We start from the raw sequence: 18,801 nt of genomic DNA on the forward strand, positions 1-18,801 counted from the left end.
CTTAACCGTTTGAGAGCCTGAGTTTGTGTTTTATTGAAGGAAAGAGTGTAAGGAGGACCAGCTGCTGGGAGCCCAGGCCGAGATGCACTACCATTTGGGTCTCACCCCCTGCTCTGACTGCCAGTACAGCCAGGCCATCAAACACCTCAACAACTCCGCCAGGGTCATCAAGAGCAGACTAGCGGAGGAGGTGAATGTGATGAGTGATTCTCATTTTGAATGAAAAGGAATTGTTTAGATGGTGTAATTCTTGGAAAATATTTGTTTTCTACCTTGTAACCCTCGTTCATTGTTTGTCTCCCAACCAAGCATCAGGGGGTGTTAAAAGCAGAGGGGCCCGATGCAGCTGTTGAAGCAGAGGCTGTGATGCAGGAGACACTGGTGAGCAGGGGATTGAGATGGAGGGGGATCTAACCAGATTGATTAACCTAGTTCCAGCCCCCTTACCTTTTTAGGCTCTCTTAATTAGGTTTGAGCTTATGCAATACGGCTAGCATGAAGTTTGATTTCACCTTTCATTGGTTGCTTATTCAGGCAGGTGGTTCAGCGTTTCCAGCTCCGAGTGGAAGTTCTCAAAATGGTGGGACTGAAAAAAAGGCCCCTAGCATCTACACACACACACACCTATTTGTACCGTTTAACAGCGGAAACCAGAAGACAGCTTAGTAAAGGAGTGACTTCAAAAAGGTGAAACAGGACTCACGTTAACAAAATGGAGGTTGAAAGGTTTGTATTTTCCACTGCACAGGTAGTGACAGTAAATATCATGGAATACCTGCATGTACTACTACGAGACCAATTTTAAATGCACTAAATAGATCACCACATTCAATAGCATGTGCCTCTTTGTGATTGCAATGACAAAGTCATTGTCAGTGAATTTAGTGTTGATGATTTTCTCATGCTTCCTCCCTGCAGCCAGTGAAGCCCTGGTGACTGCCTGATGCCATCACATCCTTCTAATGCAGATCAAGTTGTAAATATGTTATGTTCCTATGGTGTACCTGGTTGTGCTTTGTTTTTCATATTTGTAATATTTAGTATTAATAAAGAATACCTAATTGATCAATGAATCATCTTTGTTTGAATTGTAAAGAAACTTAAAATGGGAATTTGGTAGGAAGATATCTACCTCTTGAAACAGTTTAAACGAATGCCTCAGTTCCTCCACGCAGTGATCAGTGGTGTACTGTGAACACATTGAATGTTGTATACCTATGGAATAGATGTATGGCTATGAATTACATGCATCTTCTCTTGGCACTCAGCATTAAGGAGATAGATTGTAGGTAAGGCCCTGCAATAAGACTAGTGTCCTGTCCAGGGGGAGTACTTGTACATCAAGCTGCCTCACGCTACAGAAGCAGGAGAAAGGCTCGTGCTCATATGAGACGTTCCGATTCGCACAAGCCAAGGTTACTTACTTACTATGGAATAGATATCTTTGCTCAGTGGCCAGCCCAGTTGAATTAACTCATGATCAGATTACTGGGCTGGTGACAAACACTTTGCTGAGAGGGAACAGAGGCGGATCATGTAGGAAAATTCAGTGTTACAGCGTGATTTGACATTTAAAAGGCAACGTTCTCTCGTTAGCAGACTGCATTCATGGTAAACGCTGAATGACAGCTCAATCAGAAACGACCTTTACATTTCTAGTGTGCGATAGTGAATAGAGCACTTCACCTGTTTCAGTGGTAATCGCAGTCTGCATGGTTTGTTCCATTTTTCATATTTGATTTATGGGACAGGTGAGAAACTGGGAAAGATAGGAGTGTCACAGGCATTGGGTCAGATTTGAACCCTGGAAGGTTTGTGTACTGTAAGCAGCATGGTAAACACTGTATTGAAGAAAGGGTTAGTATATCTATGGGTGACTGAATCCATGTGATGCGATTGACCATTAACACAATCCAACAACTTGTTCATAGACACAACAATCAGAACACATAACACCAAGCAAGGCCGGATTTGTATTGAAACATCTCACCATGTCAGGAACCAATTTTATTAATATCATTAATGTCGTCAGTGTCACTGAGATGAGTTAGTCTGTTTAAAGCAGAATCGGATGTGCATTGCCCTTTTCTTGACGAACACTCAGTTCCACAAAGCGAGGAGGAAGGGAAGGGGGGAGGAGGTGCAGTGAAGGAGGCAACGCAGGGAAAAAGACCTCCGCATGGGGAAGCTGAAACTTCCCGCTCCACTAGGATGTGATTGGTTTTAGCTTGTGCAAGATCAAGACGAAACAGGTGTTCTGAAAACGAAGACAAGAGGGGTGTGTGTGTGTGTGTGTCGGGTTTGTTTCGTAAAGCCACTTCGTCAGGTTTTGATGCAGTCGCCGACGTCATCGTCGTCCGAGGTCTGGCTGCTGCTGCTGCTGGTTTCAGACTCTGAGCCCTCGTCATCTTCTAGGTGGGCCTCAGCCACACACCTCCAGGGGGTGAAGTGGAGGGTGACGCCTCGTGCCCCCCGGGGGAGGACCCCGTTCCTCTTCAGCTGGGAAGAACAAGAGCCACCTGAGTCAAAACAAGAACCTAGACACTAACCTGGTTCTCATGCTATGTGCTTTAGACAACTCTTCCATACGGCATGGGAGTGTTGGCTACAACACATACACAGGAGCCTTTTTTACACCTTGCGCTAACATGTGGCTTTCACTATCTGATCAAGTTCTGTTACTTTTACACATGGTTTTAAAATGTGTCTTATCAGTCCACTGTGACCAGATTTCCTGGTCACTCCATGTATAAAAAGTATTTGAGAGATTGTTTCAAAATAATATTTTATATATCATAAAATTAGACAATTATTTATGCCTTAAGTCTGTCTTGTCAATCATTTTACTGGGCGCTATAATGATGATTCAAATGGTTTCACCATCCAGATCTTTTTACACTTGTAAGATATCCAGATACATTCCGTGCCTGACTACCTCCGGACGGTTACCTAAACACCCCGTTTTTATTCTGTACAACCACATGCCACTTCCTATGAAGTCTATAACAGTCTGTCATTGAAGATGCACATAACATATTGATGATATTGTAAGACTGCCACAAACTCGTACCTGTTCTGTTTTAGTCTGGAACTCTCTGAGCTCATCCTCTGTCAGGGGCAGGAAGCTGTCATCATTTTCTGGGTATTCCTGCCAGCCCATGGCTTTCAGTAATCTACAAGAAAACAGCAAACACTGCTTAGTAGACTAATGGTGTGTGTGTGTGTGTGTGTGTGTGTGTGTGTGTGTGTGTGTGTGTGTGTGTGTGTCTCAGTCCTACCTGTGTTCTGCCTCTAGGGAGCTAGACAGGTGATCGGTGTCTGAATTGCTGAGAGAGAGGGAGTGAGACAGGCCATTCTCATGGCAGACTCCCTGGCTGTAGGCTTTGGGCTCTGGGGTGCTGCTCTCGCCCTGAGGAGTCTTTCACACATAAGAAAAGACACCTTAATAAAAACAGGTCACTTCTGCTTACATATGAACTGAACCATGTAACGTTCCGAGCCTCCGGTTCATTTTCCTCAGTCAGCCTGTGAATGTACCTTCACTTGATTTAAATGTAAGATTTTTAAAGTTTTGGAGGACCTTTCTGTCCCACTTTGATGTTTTTTAGAGGGGTTATGTACCTGTCCAGGAGTTGCAGGGCTGCTGCTGGAGGTCAGGTCTCCGGTGCACTCGTCCTTCAGCGTCCGCAGGAAGTCACTCTTCCGGTCTGGTCCGCGCCGCATCAGCTTTAGCCGCGACGATGGGCCAATGTCCATGGGAGGAGTTGTACTGTAGGGATGCTGCTAGACAACACAGATGTGGAGAGAGAAGAGAATGCTTAGCCCTGGCTTCTAACAGTTATGTGAACTTTTTCTCCCTTTCAGTCTCCAGGACTGGATTTGTATAGCCTGCTACAGTGTATTCGGAAAGTATTCAGACCCCAGAACAATCCATAGTGTATTTTTGATACTGTCGCAAAGCTAACTAAAAAGCAGCATTCCCCAAGAGAGGATGGCTTTCACTTCAGCAGTGATAAATTCTTTAACGAAAAGATCTAGATCACTAGAAAGCAAATTATTCATCTTTAAATCTGCGTATTTCTCCATAGCTCAGTTGTCCTGAATCTGCACAACACTGCCAGGACCTAGGATTAAGGGAGACACTCAAGTTTTTTAATCCTATATCTCGACACATTCATGAAAATAGTCATGGCCTCTAAATCTTCAAGCTGCATACTGGACCCTATTCCAACTAAACTACTGAAAGAGCTGCTTCCTGTGCTTGGCCCTGCTATGTTGAACATAATAAACGGCTCCCTATCCACCAGATGTGTACCAAACTCACTAAAAGTGCCAGTAATAAAGTCTCTCTTGAAAAAGCCAGACCTTGACCTAGAAAACATAAAAAACTATCGGCTTATATCGAATCTCCCATTCCACTGAAAAAAACTTGAAAAAGCTGTTGCGCGGCAACTCACTGCCTTCCTGAAGAAAAACAATCTATACAAAACGCTTCAGTCTGGTTTTAGACCCCATCATAGCACTGCGACTGCACTCGTGAAGGTGGTAAATTACCTTTTAATGGCGTCAGACCAAGGCTCTGCATCTGTCCTCGTGCTCCTAGACCTTAGTGCTGCTTTTGACACCATCGATCACCACATTCTTTTGGAGAGATTGGAAACCCAAATTGGTCTACATGGACAAGTTCTGGCCTGGTTTAGATCTTATCTGTCGTAACGATATCAGTTTGTCTCCGTGGGTGGTTTGTCCGCTGACAAATCAACTTTATGTTCCGGTGTTCCTCAAGGTTCCGTTTTAGGACCACTATTGTTTTCACTATATACACTGCTCAAAAAAATAAAGGGAACACTTAAACAACACAATGTAACTCCAAGTCAATCACACTTCTGTGAAATCAAACTGTCCACTTAGGAAGCAACACTGATTGACAATAAATTTCACATGCTGTTGTGCAAATGGAATAGACAAAAGATGGAAATTATAGGCAATTAGTAAGACACCCCCAAAAAAGGAGTGATTCTGCAGGTGGTGACCACAGACCACTTCTCAGTTCCTATGCTTCCTGGCTGATGTTTTGGTCACTTTTGAATGCTGGCGGTGCTCTCACTCTAGTGGTAGCATGAGACGGAGTCTACAACCCACACAAGTGGCTCAGGTAGAGCAGTTCATCCAGGATGGCACATCAATGCGAGCTGTGGCAAAAAGGTTTGCTGTGTCTGTCAGCGTAGTGTCCAGAGCATGGAGGCGCTACCAGGAGACAGGCCAGTACATCAGGAGACGTGGAGGAGGTGGAGGAGGCCGTAGGAGGGCAACAACCCAGCAGCAGGACCGCTACCTCCGCCTTTGTGCAAGGAGGTGCACTGCCAGCGCCCTGCAAAATGACCTCCAGCAGGCCACAAATGTGCATGTGTCAATCTTTACTAGAACCAAAATGTGATCATATTACTCCAATGCTAGCCTCTCTACCCTGGCTTCCTGTTAAGGCTAGGGATGATTTCAAGGTTTTACTGCTAACCTACAAAGCATTACATGGGCTTGCTCCTACTGGTCTCTCCGATTTGGTCCTGCCGTACATACCTACACGTACGCTATGGTCACAAGACGCAGGCCTCCTTAATGTCCCTAGAATTTCTAGGGACGCAGGGCTTTCTCCTATAGAGCTCAATTTTTATGGAATGGTCTGCCTATCCATGTGAGAGACGCAGACTCGGTCTTAACCTTTAAGTCTTTATTGAAGACTCATCTCTTCAGTAGGTCCAATGATTGAGTGTAGTCTGGCCCAGGGGTGTGAAGGTGAACGGAAAGCCACTGGAGCGACGAACCGCCCTTGCTGTCTCTGCCTGGCCGGTTCCCCTCTCTCCATCGGGATTCTCTGCCTCTAACCCTATTACAGGGGCTGAGTCACTGGCTTACTGGTGCCCTTCCATGCCGTCCCTAGGAGGGGTGCATCACTTGAGTGGGTTTAGTCACTGACGTGATCTTCCTGTACGGGTTGGCGCCCCCATCGGGTTCGTGCCGTTATGGAGATCTTCGTGGGATATACTCAGCCTTGTCTCAGGGTAGTAAGGTGGTGGTTTGAAGATATCCCTCTAGTGGTGCGGGGGCTATGCTTTGGCAAAGTGGGTGGTGTTATATCCTGCCTGGTTGGCCCTGTCCGGGGGTATCGTCGGACGGGGCCACAGTGTCTCTCAACCCCTCCTGTCTCAGCCTCCAGTATTTATGCTGCAGTAGTTTATGTGTCGGGGGGCTAGGGTCAGTCTGTTATATCTGGAGTATTTCTCCTGTCTTATCCAGTGTCCTGTGTGAATTTAAGTATGCTTCCTCTAATTCTTTTCTCTTTCCCCCTCCCTCCCGGAGGACCTGAGCACTGGGACCTTGCCTCATGACTACCTGGCTGTCCCCAGTCCACCTGGTCATGCTGCTGCTCCAGTCTCAACTGTTCTGCCTGCGGCTATGGAACCCTGACCTGTTCACCGGACGTGCTACCTTGTCCCGGACCTGCTGTTTTCGACTACCTCTCTCCACCGCACCAACTGTCTCTAACTCTGAATGCTTGGCTATGAAAAGCCAACTGACATTTACTCCTGAGGTGCTGACCTGTTGCACCCTCTACAACCACTGTGATTATTATTATTATTATTATTATTTGACCCTGCTGGTCACCTATGAACGTTTGAACATCTTGGCCATGTACTGTTATAATCTCAAACCGGCACAGCCAGGAGAGGACTGGCCACCCCTCAGAGCCTGGTTCCTCGCTAGGTTTCTTTCCAGGTTACTGCCTTTCTAGCCACAGTGCATCTACACCTGCATTACTTGCTGTTTGGGGTTTTAGGCTGGGCTTCTGTATAGCACTTTGTGACATCAGCTGATGTAATAAGGGATTTATAAATACATTTGATTGATTGATTCACTTTTTCCACATTTTGTTACGTTACAGCCTTATTCTAAAATGGATTAAATAAAAAATGTCCTCTAAGCAATATACACACAATACCCCATAATGACAAAGAGAAAACATGTTTATAGAAATTTTTGCAAATTTCATAAAAATAAAAAACAGAAATACCTTACTAAAATAAATATTCAGACCCTTTGCTATGAGACTCGAAATTGAGCTCAGGTGCATCCTGTTTCCATTGATCATCCTTGAGATGTTTCTACAACTTGGAGTCCACCTGTGGTACATTCAATTGATTGGACATGATTTGGAAAGGCACGCACCTGTCTAGATAAGAGCCCACAGTTGACAATGCATGTCAGAGCAAAAACCAAGCCATGAGATCGAAGGAATTGTCAATAGAGCTCCGAGACAGAATTGTGTTGCCGCACAGATCTGGGGAAGGGTACCATAACATTTCTGCAGCATTGAAGGTCCCCAAGAACACGGTGGTCTCCATCATTCTTAAATGGAAGAAGTTTGGATACACCAAGACTCTTCCTAGAGCTGGCCGCCTGGCCAAACTGAGCAATCAGGGCCTTGGTCAGGGAGGTGACCAAGAACCCGATGGTCACTCTGACAAAGCTCCAGAGTTCCTCTGTGGAGATGGGAGAAACTTCCAGAAGGACAACCATCTCTGCAGCACTCCACCAATCAGGCCTTTATGGTAGTGGACTGACGGACGCCACACCTCAGTAAAAGGCACATTACAGCCCGCTTGGAGTTTGCCAAAAGGACTCTCAGAACACTTGAAACAAGATTCTCTGGTCTGATGATACCAAGACTGAACTCTTTTGCCTGGATGCCAAGCGTCACTTATGGAGGAAACCTGGCACCATACCTACGGTGAAGCATGGTGGCAGCATCATGCTTTGGGGGATGGTTTTCAGCGGCAGGGACTGGGAGACTAGTCAGGATCGAGGGAAAGATGAATGGAGAGATCCTTGATGAAAACCTGCTCCAGAGCGCTCAGGATCTCAGACTGGAGTGAAGGTTCGCCTTCCAACAGGACAACGACCCTAAGCACACCGCCAAAACAACGCAGGAGTGGCTTCGGGACAAGTCTCTGAATGTTCTTGATTGGCCCAGCCAGAGCCAGGACTTGAACCCGATCAAACATCTCTGGAGAGACCTGAAAATAGCTGTGCAACGACGCTCCCCATCCAACCTGACAGAGCTTGAGAGGATCTGCAGAGAAGAATGGGAGAAACTCCCCAACTACAGGTGTGCCAAGATTGTAGTGTCATACCCAAAAAGACTCAAGGCTGTAATCGCTGCCAAAGGTGCTTCAACAAAGTACTGAGTAAAGGTTTTGAATACGTATGTAAATTCATATTTACTTAATTTATTTTTAATACACTTGCAAAAAATTCTTAAAACATGTTTTTTATTTGTCATTATGGGGTATTGTGTGTAGATTGATGAGGGGAAAAAACAATTTACTACATTTTAGAATAAGGCTGTAACGTAACAAAATGTCAAGGAGTCTGAATACTTTCTGAATGCACTGTACATATAAAGTGGGTGATCAATTAGCTTAATTTCTCAGATCAAATAAAATGTCAACAAAATAATGTTACAGGAATGCTAATTTAATCCATTTTAGAATAAGGCTGTAAGGGTAAAACAAATAGTGGAAAAAGTACATTCCGAATGCACTCTGAACCCTTTCACGCGTGTTAGGTGTCTGCAGAGCTGCCCTCACCTCTTTGGGGGTGTTGTGGCTTTGTAGCTGGGTGGCAGAGGCATAGGGTTTGGCTGCAGACACAGGACTGGTGAAGACAGAGTCTCGTCCTGACAAGTGGAGGCCAGGCTTGATGGAGTCTCTCCCACCTGGCTTCCACTGGTGGGGCTTGGTGGTCACCAGGGCAGGCTTGGGCACCAGGTTCTTGTAGACAGAGTGGGTGGAACTGGCAATGGTGGGCAGGGCTTTGCTGCTGTTGATGGGTGGGGCTCCGGAGCTGGCAAAGCTGGCAGAGAACGCAGTGCATCCTGGGTCCTCTTTGGAAACCTTCTTGATCACCAGCATCTTAGACACCATCTGCTTGCCACTAGGAGGGTTCTCTGGAGATAAGGGAACCAACAACTTGTTAGAGGGTAACGACATGGAGACAAGGGAGTGGTCTGAACTTTGAAGATGTTACTGATGTCAGCTTTCTGACATCAGTGTCGAAATCAATCAATTAGTGATTACCCCATACTCCAGCGTGAGGAGCCACTGGCCTCGTCTGGTTCCCAGACTTTCCAGTTGTTTCAGGGTTAAGGGAGGGCTGGGAGAAAAAACATTAACATTATTTGTTATTATTCATTATATTGAAGTTTGTAGATACTGTATATTTGCCATGATGTTTTATGTTTACCTGTACCAATCCAGACATTTCCCCACTAGGTCTCAATGTCACTATGCCTATTGACCCCTTTTTTAACTAACTCTTTTTCACCGACTCTATGCACACACTGGACTCCACCCACCCACTCACTTACACTCACCACATATACAGTGCCTTCAGAAAGTATTCATACCCCTTGACCTATTCTAAAATGCTTTGTTTTACAGACAGAATTCAAAAAGGATTAATAATCTTTGCACACCTGGATTGTACAATATTTTCACTTTTTTTATTTTTTATTATTCAAGCTCTGTCAAGTTGGTTGTTGATCATTGCTAGGCAGCCATTTTCAAGTCTTGCCATAGATTTTCAAGCCGATTAAATTACAAACTGTAACTAGGCAACTCAAGAACATTTAATGTCATCTTGCTAAGCAACTCTAGTGTATATTGGCCTTGTGTTTTAGGTTATTGTTCTGCTGAAATATGTATTATATATGTATTTGGAAAGCAGACTGAACCAGGTTAACCTCTAGGATTTTGCCTGTGCTTAGCTCTATTTCTTACCGATGACAAGCATACATACCCATAACATGATGCAGCCACCACCATGCTTGAAAATATTAAGTGATGTGTTGGATTTGCCCCAAACATAAACACTTTATATTCAGGACATGAATTTAATTTCTTTGCCACATTTTTACTTTAGTGCCTTGTTGCAAACAGGATGCATGTTTTCGAATATTTGTATTCTGTACAAGCTCCCTTCTTTTCCCAAGTGGCGCAGCGGTCTAAGGCACTGCATCTCAATGCAAGAGGCGTCACTACAGTCCCTGGTTCGTATCCAGGCTGTATCACATCCAGCCGTGATTGGGAGTCCCATTGGGCGGTGCACAACTGGCCCAGCTTCGTCTGGGTTTGGCCGTCATTGTTAATAAGAATTTGTTCTTAACTGACTTGCCTAGTTAAAGGAAGGTTATACACATTCACTGTCATTTAGGTTAGTATTGTGGAGTAAGTACAATGTTGTTGATCCTTCCTCAGTTGTCTTCTATTACAGCCATTAAACTCTAACTGTTTTAAAGTTACCATTGACCTTTTATGAGTTAGGACACCTGTATCTTTGTAGTGACTGGGTGTATTAATACACCATCCAAAGTGTAATTACTAACTTCACCATACTCAAAGGGATATTCAATGTCTTCTTTTACCCATCTACCAATAGGTGCCCATCTTTGCGAAACATTGGAAAACCTCCCTGGTCTTTGTGGTTGAAATTCACTGCTCGATTGAGGGACCTTACAGATAATTGTATGTGTGGGGTACAGAGATGAGGTAGTCATTCAAAAAATCATGTTAAACACTATTATTGTACACAGAGTGAGTCCAGGCAACTTATTATGTGACTTGTTAAGCACATATTTACTCCTGAACTTATTTAGGCTTGCCATGACAAATGGGTTGAATACTTAGTGCATCAAGAAATGTCAGATTTTCATTTTTTATTAATTTCTAAAAACGTCTAAAAACAGAATTGCACTTTGACATTATAGAGTTATTGTGTGTAGGCCAGTGACACAAAATCTCAATTGAATATATTTTAAAATCAGGCTGTAACGTAACAAAATGTGGGAAAAGTTAAGGGGTGTGAATACTTTCTGAAGACACTGTATGCTGCAGCTACAGTGCATTTGGAAAGTATTCAGACCCCTTGACTTTTTCCACATTTTGTTACGTTACAGCTTTATCAAATTGGATTAAATAAAATAAAATCCTTATCAATCTACACACAACAACATATAACGACTAAGAGAAAACAGGTTTGTAGAAATGTTTGCAAATGTATAAAAATAAAAAATAAATGGAAAAGGTCAAGGGGTCTGAATACACTGTACTGCTCCACATACACTTCTGCTACAGCTCAGTCTATGATCTATCCTGTTGCCTAGTCACTTTACCCCTACCTATATGTACATAGCTACCTCAATTACCTCGTACCCCTGCACATCTACTTGCCGCACTGGTAGCCTATTTGCGGGTGCTTTTTCAAAGCGAGATTCTCCTGTGAGTGTAATTGACTCCAGTGAGTTAAATTTGCTGCAATGACTGTAATTTGCTCAATATTATGAGTTGAGAAATAAAGTTGACATAATTAGAAAGAATATATTCTTCTCTTTCATACTGTAGGTATGTAATTCCATATTCATTTATTCTGTTGTTTCTAGCGATATTCATAAAAACATTGAAAATAAATAAATAAATATATATATATATATATATTAAAATGTATATATACAGTACTATTCAAACGTTTTGACACACCTACTCATTCCAGGGATTTTCTTTATTTTTACCATTTTCTACATTGAAAAAGAATAGTGAAGACATCTAAACTATGAAATAATACATATGGAATCATGTAGTAACCAAAAAAGTGCTGAACAAATCAAAACATATTTTATATTTGAGATTCTTCAAAGTTGCCACCCTTTTGCCCTGATGACAGCTTTGCACACTCTTGGTATTCTCTCAACCAGCTTCATGAGGTAGTCACCTGGAATGCATTTCAATTAACAGGTGTGCCTTGTTAAAAGTTAATTTGTGGAAAATATTTCCTTCTTAATGTGTTTGAGCCAATCACTTGTGTTGTGACAAGGTAGGGGTGATATACAGAAGATAGCCACATTTGGTAAAATACCAAGTCCATATTGTGGCAAGAACAGCTCAAATAAGCAAAGAGAAACGACAGTCCATCATTACTTTAAGAAATGAAGGTCAGTGAATCCGGAAAATGTCAAGAACGTTGAAAGTTTCTTCAAGTGCAGTCGCAAAAACCATCAAGCACTATGATGAAACTGGCTCTCATGAGGACCGCCACAGGAAAGGAAGACCCAGAGTTACCTCTGCTGCAGAGGATAAGTTCATTAGAGTTTCCAGCCTGAGAAATCGGCAAATAACTGCACCTCAGATTGCAGCACAAATAAATACTTCAAGTAACAGACATTTCACATAACTGTTCAGAGCAGACTGCGTGAATCAGCCATTCATGGACGAATTGCGGCAAAGAAACAACATGAGCAATGGACAGTAGACCGGTGGAAATCTGTCCTTTGGTCTGAGTCCAAATTTGAGATTTTTGGTTCCAACCACCGATTATTTGTGAGACACAGAGTAGGTGAATGGATCATCTCTGTATGTGTGGTTCACACCGTGAAGCATGGAGGATGAGGTGTGATGATGTCGGGGTGCTTTGCTGGTGACACTGTGTGATTTATTTAGAATTCAAGGCACACTTAACCAGCATGGCTACCACAGCAGCGATACGCCATCTCATCTGGTTTGCGCTTAGTGGGACTATCATTTGTTTTTCAACAGGACAATGACCCAACACACCTCCAGGCTGTGCAAGGGCTATTTGACCAAGAAGGAGAGTGATGGAGTGCTGCATCAGATGACCTGGCCTCTACAATTACCCAACCTCAACCCAATTGAAATGGTTTAGGATGAGTTAGACCGCAGAGTGAAGGAAAAGCAGCCAAGAAGTGCTTAGCATGTGGGAACTCCTTCAAGACTGTTGGAAAAGCATTCTAGGTGAAGCTGGTTGAGAGAATGCCAAGAGTGTGCAAAGCTGTCATCAAGGTAAAGTGCAGCCATTTTGAAGAATCTCAAATACATTTTTATTTGTTTAACACTTTTTTGGTTACTACATGATTCCATATGTTTCATAGTTTTGATGTCTTCACTATTATTCTACAATGTAGAAAATTGTTTTTTAAAAATTGAATGAGTAGGTTTGTCCCAACTTTTGATTGGTACGGTATATATATTTTCGCAGTTGAACACCCCTGCCCTACACATTGCTTGTTTTGCACAACAAAAATATTTTTGAAACCACATAATGCAGAGCCATTTCTACTGTCCAAGTCTGCCATTGTTGATTCTGCTTGTGAGGAGATGACCATGCCTCTGAGTGACACTGATAGAAGAGAGGGAGGGTGCAGCTTTCCCATTTGACAACATGGGAAGGCTCCATTATCATAATATGATTTTATTGTGAAAATATTGTGAAACACCATCATTCAACTATTACTGCAGATATTTTATGGACATTTTCTGAAATTACAAAGCAAAAATTCTACATGTAGCTCCTGTAATGCCTTTGCTAACTTTGCTTAAAATGATACAAGAAGGTGTTCAGAGTGGTTCGAGAATGAGATTACTACTCACAAAGTCCTCTTCCACAAATTTCAGCTTGTCCTCCCCGCTGCGTCCCTCGTTGGGGAACTTGTCCTGGTAGGGGGTCCCGGGGACGCCCTTGCGGGGATGGAAGTTGCCGTTGCGCTGCCGGTGCCCCGCCTGCCTGTCCCTGTCCCCTCCTCCGGGCACGGTGCGTTTGGTGTGGCGCCCCTGGTGGTGGTGCACGTCCTGCACCCCCCTTGGTGCCCCGTGCCATGTGGGAGGAGCCTCCTTCCAGCAGGGAACCCCCGCCAGGCCACCATGCCCCCCCTTTGCCACCCCAGAGTCCACAGAGTCATGCCTTAGGAGGAGAGAAGGCTGCTGCCACCCATCACCTACAGACACAGACAGGAACATAGACAGGTTAATACTATGGAACACAAAACAAACACTGCACTTATAAGCGAGCTGTCAACATACTAGAGGTGAAAATACGTTTTTGGGAGCACACAGGGGGTTAGGATCATCAGGGTTACCTGCGGGGGCGTGCAGGGGCCCGTTGTTGAAGAAGCCATCGGAGGAGTTGTGTCTGCGGCGGCTCACAGCAGCACGGCTGTCCCGGTGGTGATGGGGGTTGCCATGCTTCTCGAGGCTGGCTGCAGGGGACTGGACACAAAACAAAGTCAGTGAAGTAAAATCCATCTGCTCCCAGATAATAACTCTAGTCCTCTAGTATCACACACACACACACACACACACACACACACACACACACACACACACACACACACACACACACACACACACACACACACACACACACACACACACACACACACACACACACACACACACACACACACGCACTTTTAGGGGTGGGAAACAGGAAGCCTTCTCCCACACCAAACTCTACACATCTTATCTGATTTCATTAGCAGAAGAATATCACACAGAAACATAATACATATATCTATGTAATATACAGTAACGTAGACCCCATTATTTATATTTCTACTTTGCACATTCTTCCACTGCAAATCTACCATTCCAGTGTTTTACTTGCTATATTGTATTTACCTCGCCACCATGGCCTTTTTTTGCCTTTACCTCCCGTATCTCACCTCATTTGCTCACATTGTATATAGATTTATTTTTCTACTGTATTATTGACTGTATGTTTGTTTTACTCCATGTGTAACTCTGTGTTGTTGTATGTGTCGAACTGCTTTGCTTTATCTTGGCCAGGTCGCAATTGTAAATGAGAACTTGTTCTCAACTTGCCTACCTGGTTAAATAAAGGTGAAATAAAATAAATAAATAAAAAAGCAGCTTAGGTTTGGTGTTTATGTAATAACTTGGTGTAGTCCATTAGTTACCACTATCAGATTGATCTTACTGGACTGCCACTGACCAAGGTTGAGGTCTGTGTCCAAACCACAGACAAGTAATTCGGCTGGTACACCCTGAAAGTCACCTGGTATAGGCTACACCCTGTCTACTCCAAGCTCTTGCTTAGAGTACAAAAACACTGATCTCATTTAGCTACAGAGCTGAATCTCAACCCTGTGTCTAGTAGCTCGAACAGCAAGACAACACCACACCGAGCTCTCCTGCCTTTCACACTTCTGCACATTTATCTTTCCTTTTCTAGTGCTTTCACTTACCACACTAAGAAAACACATTTCTATCACAGAGCCTGGAAGATAGCCACTCGTTGAGGAACAAATATCTCTGGTACACAGTATTCACTGATTCAATGCCACTTACTTGCGTTTCTCCTGTCTGTTTCCCCTTAGTACACACAGTATCTTTCCTGAACCCTGTGCTGATGGCAGTCAGTCTGCCCCCGATCGGCCTGCCCCTGGCTGCACGCCCGCACGTACACACACACAGGAGCTCACCTTGGCAGGCTGGGGTGTGGAGAAGTTAAGCCAGGCAGGGACAAAGTCATGCTGCGCCATTTAGGTCCAGTGTCTCCAGTCAGTGGATCGAGGCATCAAACCTCATGGCAAAGATCTGACAGAGAAAAATGAATGAGAAATCTTGGACTTTGGGACAAAAGAAACAACACATTGTTGCATAAAACGTATCATTATTACCCCAGAGTTTTTGGCTCTGAAGTCCTCTCCTCCTCCCGGTCTCTCCCTCCTCTGTGGGCTTGTTCTCTCTGGCCCGCTCACAGACACACCACTGGTCTTAGACTCAGAGTGTGTGATGGAGAGCAGCACCCCACTGCCGAGCCCTCCTCCTCCAGGACAGAACAGCCCCTTTCCCCAGACGCAGACCCTGTCGTCCAGGGTGAAGTGTTGGGAGACGGGTCACAGGGTTCTGAGATGATCTGGAATGGTGATCCAGAGGCCTGGGGTTGATTCAAGGGTTCGTTACCCTGGAGGGGATTTGATGGCTGTGGACTTCTCAAACGATTTTAACACGTGGTTTGAGCTGGGGAAGTTGTGTGTGAGTTTTTTGGGGAGCGCCGTTACCCCCACCCCCCCCAATTCTTCCTGATCACTCTACTGAAGCAGGTAGGATTCTTTGTCAGGGGCAGAGACACAGTCAGCTTGATCTGTGCTGTGAAACTGAAGGTTCTGATTGGCGGGCTCAGTAGATTGGAAGGTGAATTGTCCAATGGGTGAGGCAGCTGCAGGTTGTCTGGTGAGATTTGACACTCTGGGGTATTGATCCCGGTCAGTGTGAACAGGACAGTTCCACAATGACATCAGAAGAGGGGTGGAAGGAGGTTCTAGCTCTTCTCCTGCAACTATGGGTGCCAGCTCTTAGACCAAGACTCACTTTTTACAGAGTCATTTTAAGCTCCACCCAAACACATGCAGAAAATAAATCGATTCAGAGAAAGTATTTTTATTCCAATGGTCACTGAAAACCACAGCTCACCTCATTAAACTGGTGAAAAGGCTGTCCAGGTTTGAAGGGAAAAAAGGTGTCTAGTATTAAAGTCACATGACAGTAAAGGCAGTAGAATCCACTGTTACATTTCTGACATCTTTAATCGAGGTCAGTGAAATTTTGATACTGCAGAACAATGCATTATAATGCTTTTTTTTAGTGCATGCTAAAGACAATGGTGCCTAAATGGCTGGTTAGGCCTGTTGCTTTCTTCATCCGTCTTATTATATCTGTATCTGTTAACTGCCGGTAGAATTATCCGTGGTTGTGCGGTTGCAGGAGGAGAGTGCAATAGTTCAGATTTCATAGATGAGTGAGCTTTTAGACGATATAACAGCAATCTCTTACAAGCACAGTGCCCTGTGTCACAACACACCTGGGACTCCTTTGTTGAAATATAAAAATACACTTTCCCATAAACGAGGGAACCTCAAATGCAAACACAAATGTCTTCCTTCAAAGCAAAAGAAAGCGTAGGAACATATGGAGAATGTCACAGATAATTTGTCAACGGAATAATTTTGTTGAAGATTCTGAGCTTTTCACAACACAAAAGACAGGTGCTATGCAGTTAATCCAAGTATTTTCAGTCCTCTTGTAGTGTTGCATTCACATGCACTTCTGCGAACCCAACTTCTGCGAACCCAACTTCTGCAGACCCAACCTGCAAAAAGAAAACAGAAATAGCATTAGTTCAGAAACTGACAAATACTTTTGAATCTCAGGCACACTGACCGGTAAGGTTGTAATGCATATGGCCATCGCCTAAGCCTATAAGTATCTGTGCGGGGAGTTTTGTTTAGAGCCCAGACGCTCCGTCTGAACATTAACATACATCGCTTGCGGTATGGTTTCGGAAGCATAAGGACCATATCATATCAGCTAGAAATAAATTTTCTATAAACAAAAAGGTTCAATTGATATACACCTTGATAGGGTTAGTGTTCCCACACTACCATATCTCCATGTTACAGCGCCAAACACCTGTGTGTAAGCATAACTCGGAAAAGTGTAGCTTCGTTGGATGGAGACACCCATAGCTGTATGGATCTGTGCAAACCTCCTACAGTAAGTGTATCTTTTCTTATTGAAGGATTCTTTCTCGCTGATGAAAGAGAAGGGCCATATGTTTTGAAAGCCATATCGCAAGTGTTGATTATTGACGTTTCTAAATGTCAAAATAGTGTAGGGATTGTAGTTCATGAGGCAGTTGTTGGTGAAGCTAATGGCTGAGAGAAGGCAGAATTCTGCCTGGAGTTTGATAGCTAAGTTGGTATTGCATGTCAAATTTGATGAAACGTGCTCCCAGAACATCTTTGATAAACCCACAAATAGAAAGCAAGCATGTTTCAATGGTGCTAAAAAAACACACAATCAAAGCCATGTTATACTCAGATTTCTCCCTTATAGAACTGCAAGCTTTGATCAAATATGTATACCAGTCTAAAAATACTCTAGACCTGAACACTCTCACTCAGCTCCTAATCTAAATAAGGCACAGCGAATGACTGTGTTCTAAACTGCTAGCTAAGTCCTGCGAACCACAGCATGTCATCATGAGTGACCGAGGCTGCAGTACTTCCTAAAGACAAATCAATAAACATCCTGTATAGCATGGTGATATGCTGCCCAATGGCTTCCATGGTGTATTGAGTGGACCAAGTTATTACTCTAATTGCAAAGTAAAATTGACTGAGAGTCATTGATGAAGCACTGCCAGTTGTGAAGGACACATTCAGTGATGCACCAATTCACAAACACTGGAGTGACTTTTGACTTGAAGCAATGGAGTGTCTTAACAGGTGTCTGTCTACAAGATCTAAATTCTTGACAGCAAGTTGACAACTGATTTGATTCGATTCAGAAAGCAAAAATGTTGATCACTGCTAAATAATTAGTTAGTTAGATCCCTTGAAACTTTTTGTAACGTTCACCAAGTTGTTAGCGAGCTACAGCAACGTTAGAAGCTAGCAAGTCAACTAGCTAGCTAAATATCTAATGTTAGCTAGCTACATTAGCTTGCACAACTACTACTCAGTCCCAAACTACTGTTAAAGACATACCATATAGTTATGCAACAGAGTAACTTAAATTGTTTATAATATTGCTGTCACATTTCTGCAAATCGAGGTAAACAGACCGTCGTTGGAACAAGACGGTTTCAAAATGGCTACCTTTAGCCCACACGGGGATTCGCATGTTAGCTAGTTAGCTTGTTATATTTGATATGATGATGCCAAAACCTACCTGCTATGTTAAGCAAGATGTTCTTCAATAAATATGATAACAAATATATTTAGACGTAATATTCCATCGATGATTAGCATTGAAATACTTTCTTCCTGCTATGTGCCTCTAGATGAAGAGGCGTTCTGGTGTTTGTTTGGGTTTTTGGAGCGCGTTCGCGCAGCTTACTGGGGGTATGTTCAAGTTCTTGAAAATAATATTG

The 18,801-nt window shown here is 43.6% G+C and overlaps 1 protein-coding gene across 3 annotated transcripts; it reads right to left on the minus strand.

Moving 5' to 3' along the window:
- Window positions 1-1,994: 1,994 nt before the first annotated feature.
- LOC120020233 (vasculin-like protein 1) lies at window positions 1,995-18,740 on the minus strand. 3 transcript variants are annotated; one of them, XM_038963763.1, is made up of 11 exons: window positions 18,600-18,740; window positions 15,545-17,016; window positions 15,347-15,461; window positions 13,982-14,111; window positions 13,497-13,840; window positions 9,135-9,210; window positions 8,646-9,004; window positions 3,622-3,780; window positions 3,279-3,418; window positions 3,071-3,173; window positions 1,995-2,499 (listed from the first exon to the last, which is right to left on the minus strand). In XM_038963763.1, the coding sequence occupies exons 3-11, from the start codon at window positions 15,404-15,406 to the stop codon at window positions 2,323-2,325; spliced, it is 1,548 nt and encodes a 515-aa protein (XP_038819691.1). In that variant the 5' UTR covers window positions 15,407-15,461; window positions 15,545-17,016; window positions 18,600-18,740; the 3' UTR covers window positions 1,995-2,322. The 3 variants fall into 3 exon arrangements, with proteins under 3 accessions (XP_038819691.1, XP_038819689.1, XP_038819690.1); XM_038963761.1 differs by having other exon boundaries at window positions 3,622-3,783; XM_038963762.1 differs by lacking the exon at window positions 18,600-18,740 and adding an exon at window positions 18,416-18,506 and having other exon boundaries at window positions 3,622-3,783.
- Window positions 18,741-18,801: the final 61 nt, after the last annotated feature.

This window comes from Salvelinus namaycush, chromosome 25 (assembly GCF_016432855.1).
Source record: "Salvelinus namaycush isolate Seneca chromosome 25, SaNama_1.0, whole genome shotgun sequence".
Taxonomy (NCBI): Eukaryota; Metazoa; Chordata; class Actinopteri; order Salmoniformes; family Salmonidae; genus Salvelinus; species Salvelinus namaycush.

Excerpts from the sequence above, each read along its gene's own strand:
- LOC120020233 (XM_038963761.1), bottom strand. The coding sequence starts at position 15,406 with ATGGCGCAGCATGACTTTGTCCCTGCCTGGCTTAACTTCTCCACACCC. Across the intron at positions 3,174-3,278 it reads TCCCTAGAGGCAGAACACAG|ATTACTGAAAGCCATGGGCT; the intron begins GTAGGACTGAGA and ends GTTTTCTTGTAG. Across the intron at positions 2,500-3,070 it reads TCCAGACTAAAACAGAACAG|CTGAAGAGGAACGGGGTCCT; the intron begins GTACGAGTTTGT and ends TGTTCTTCCCAG.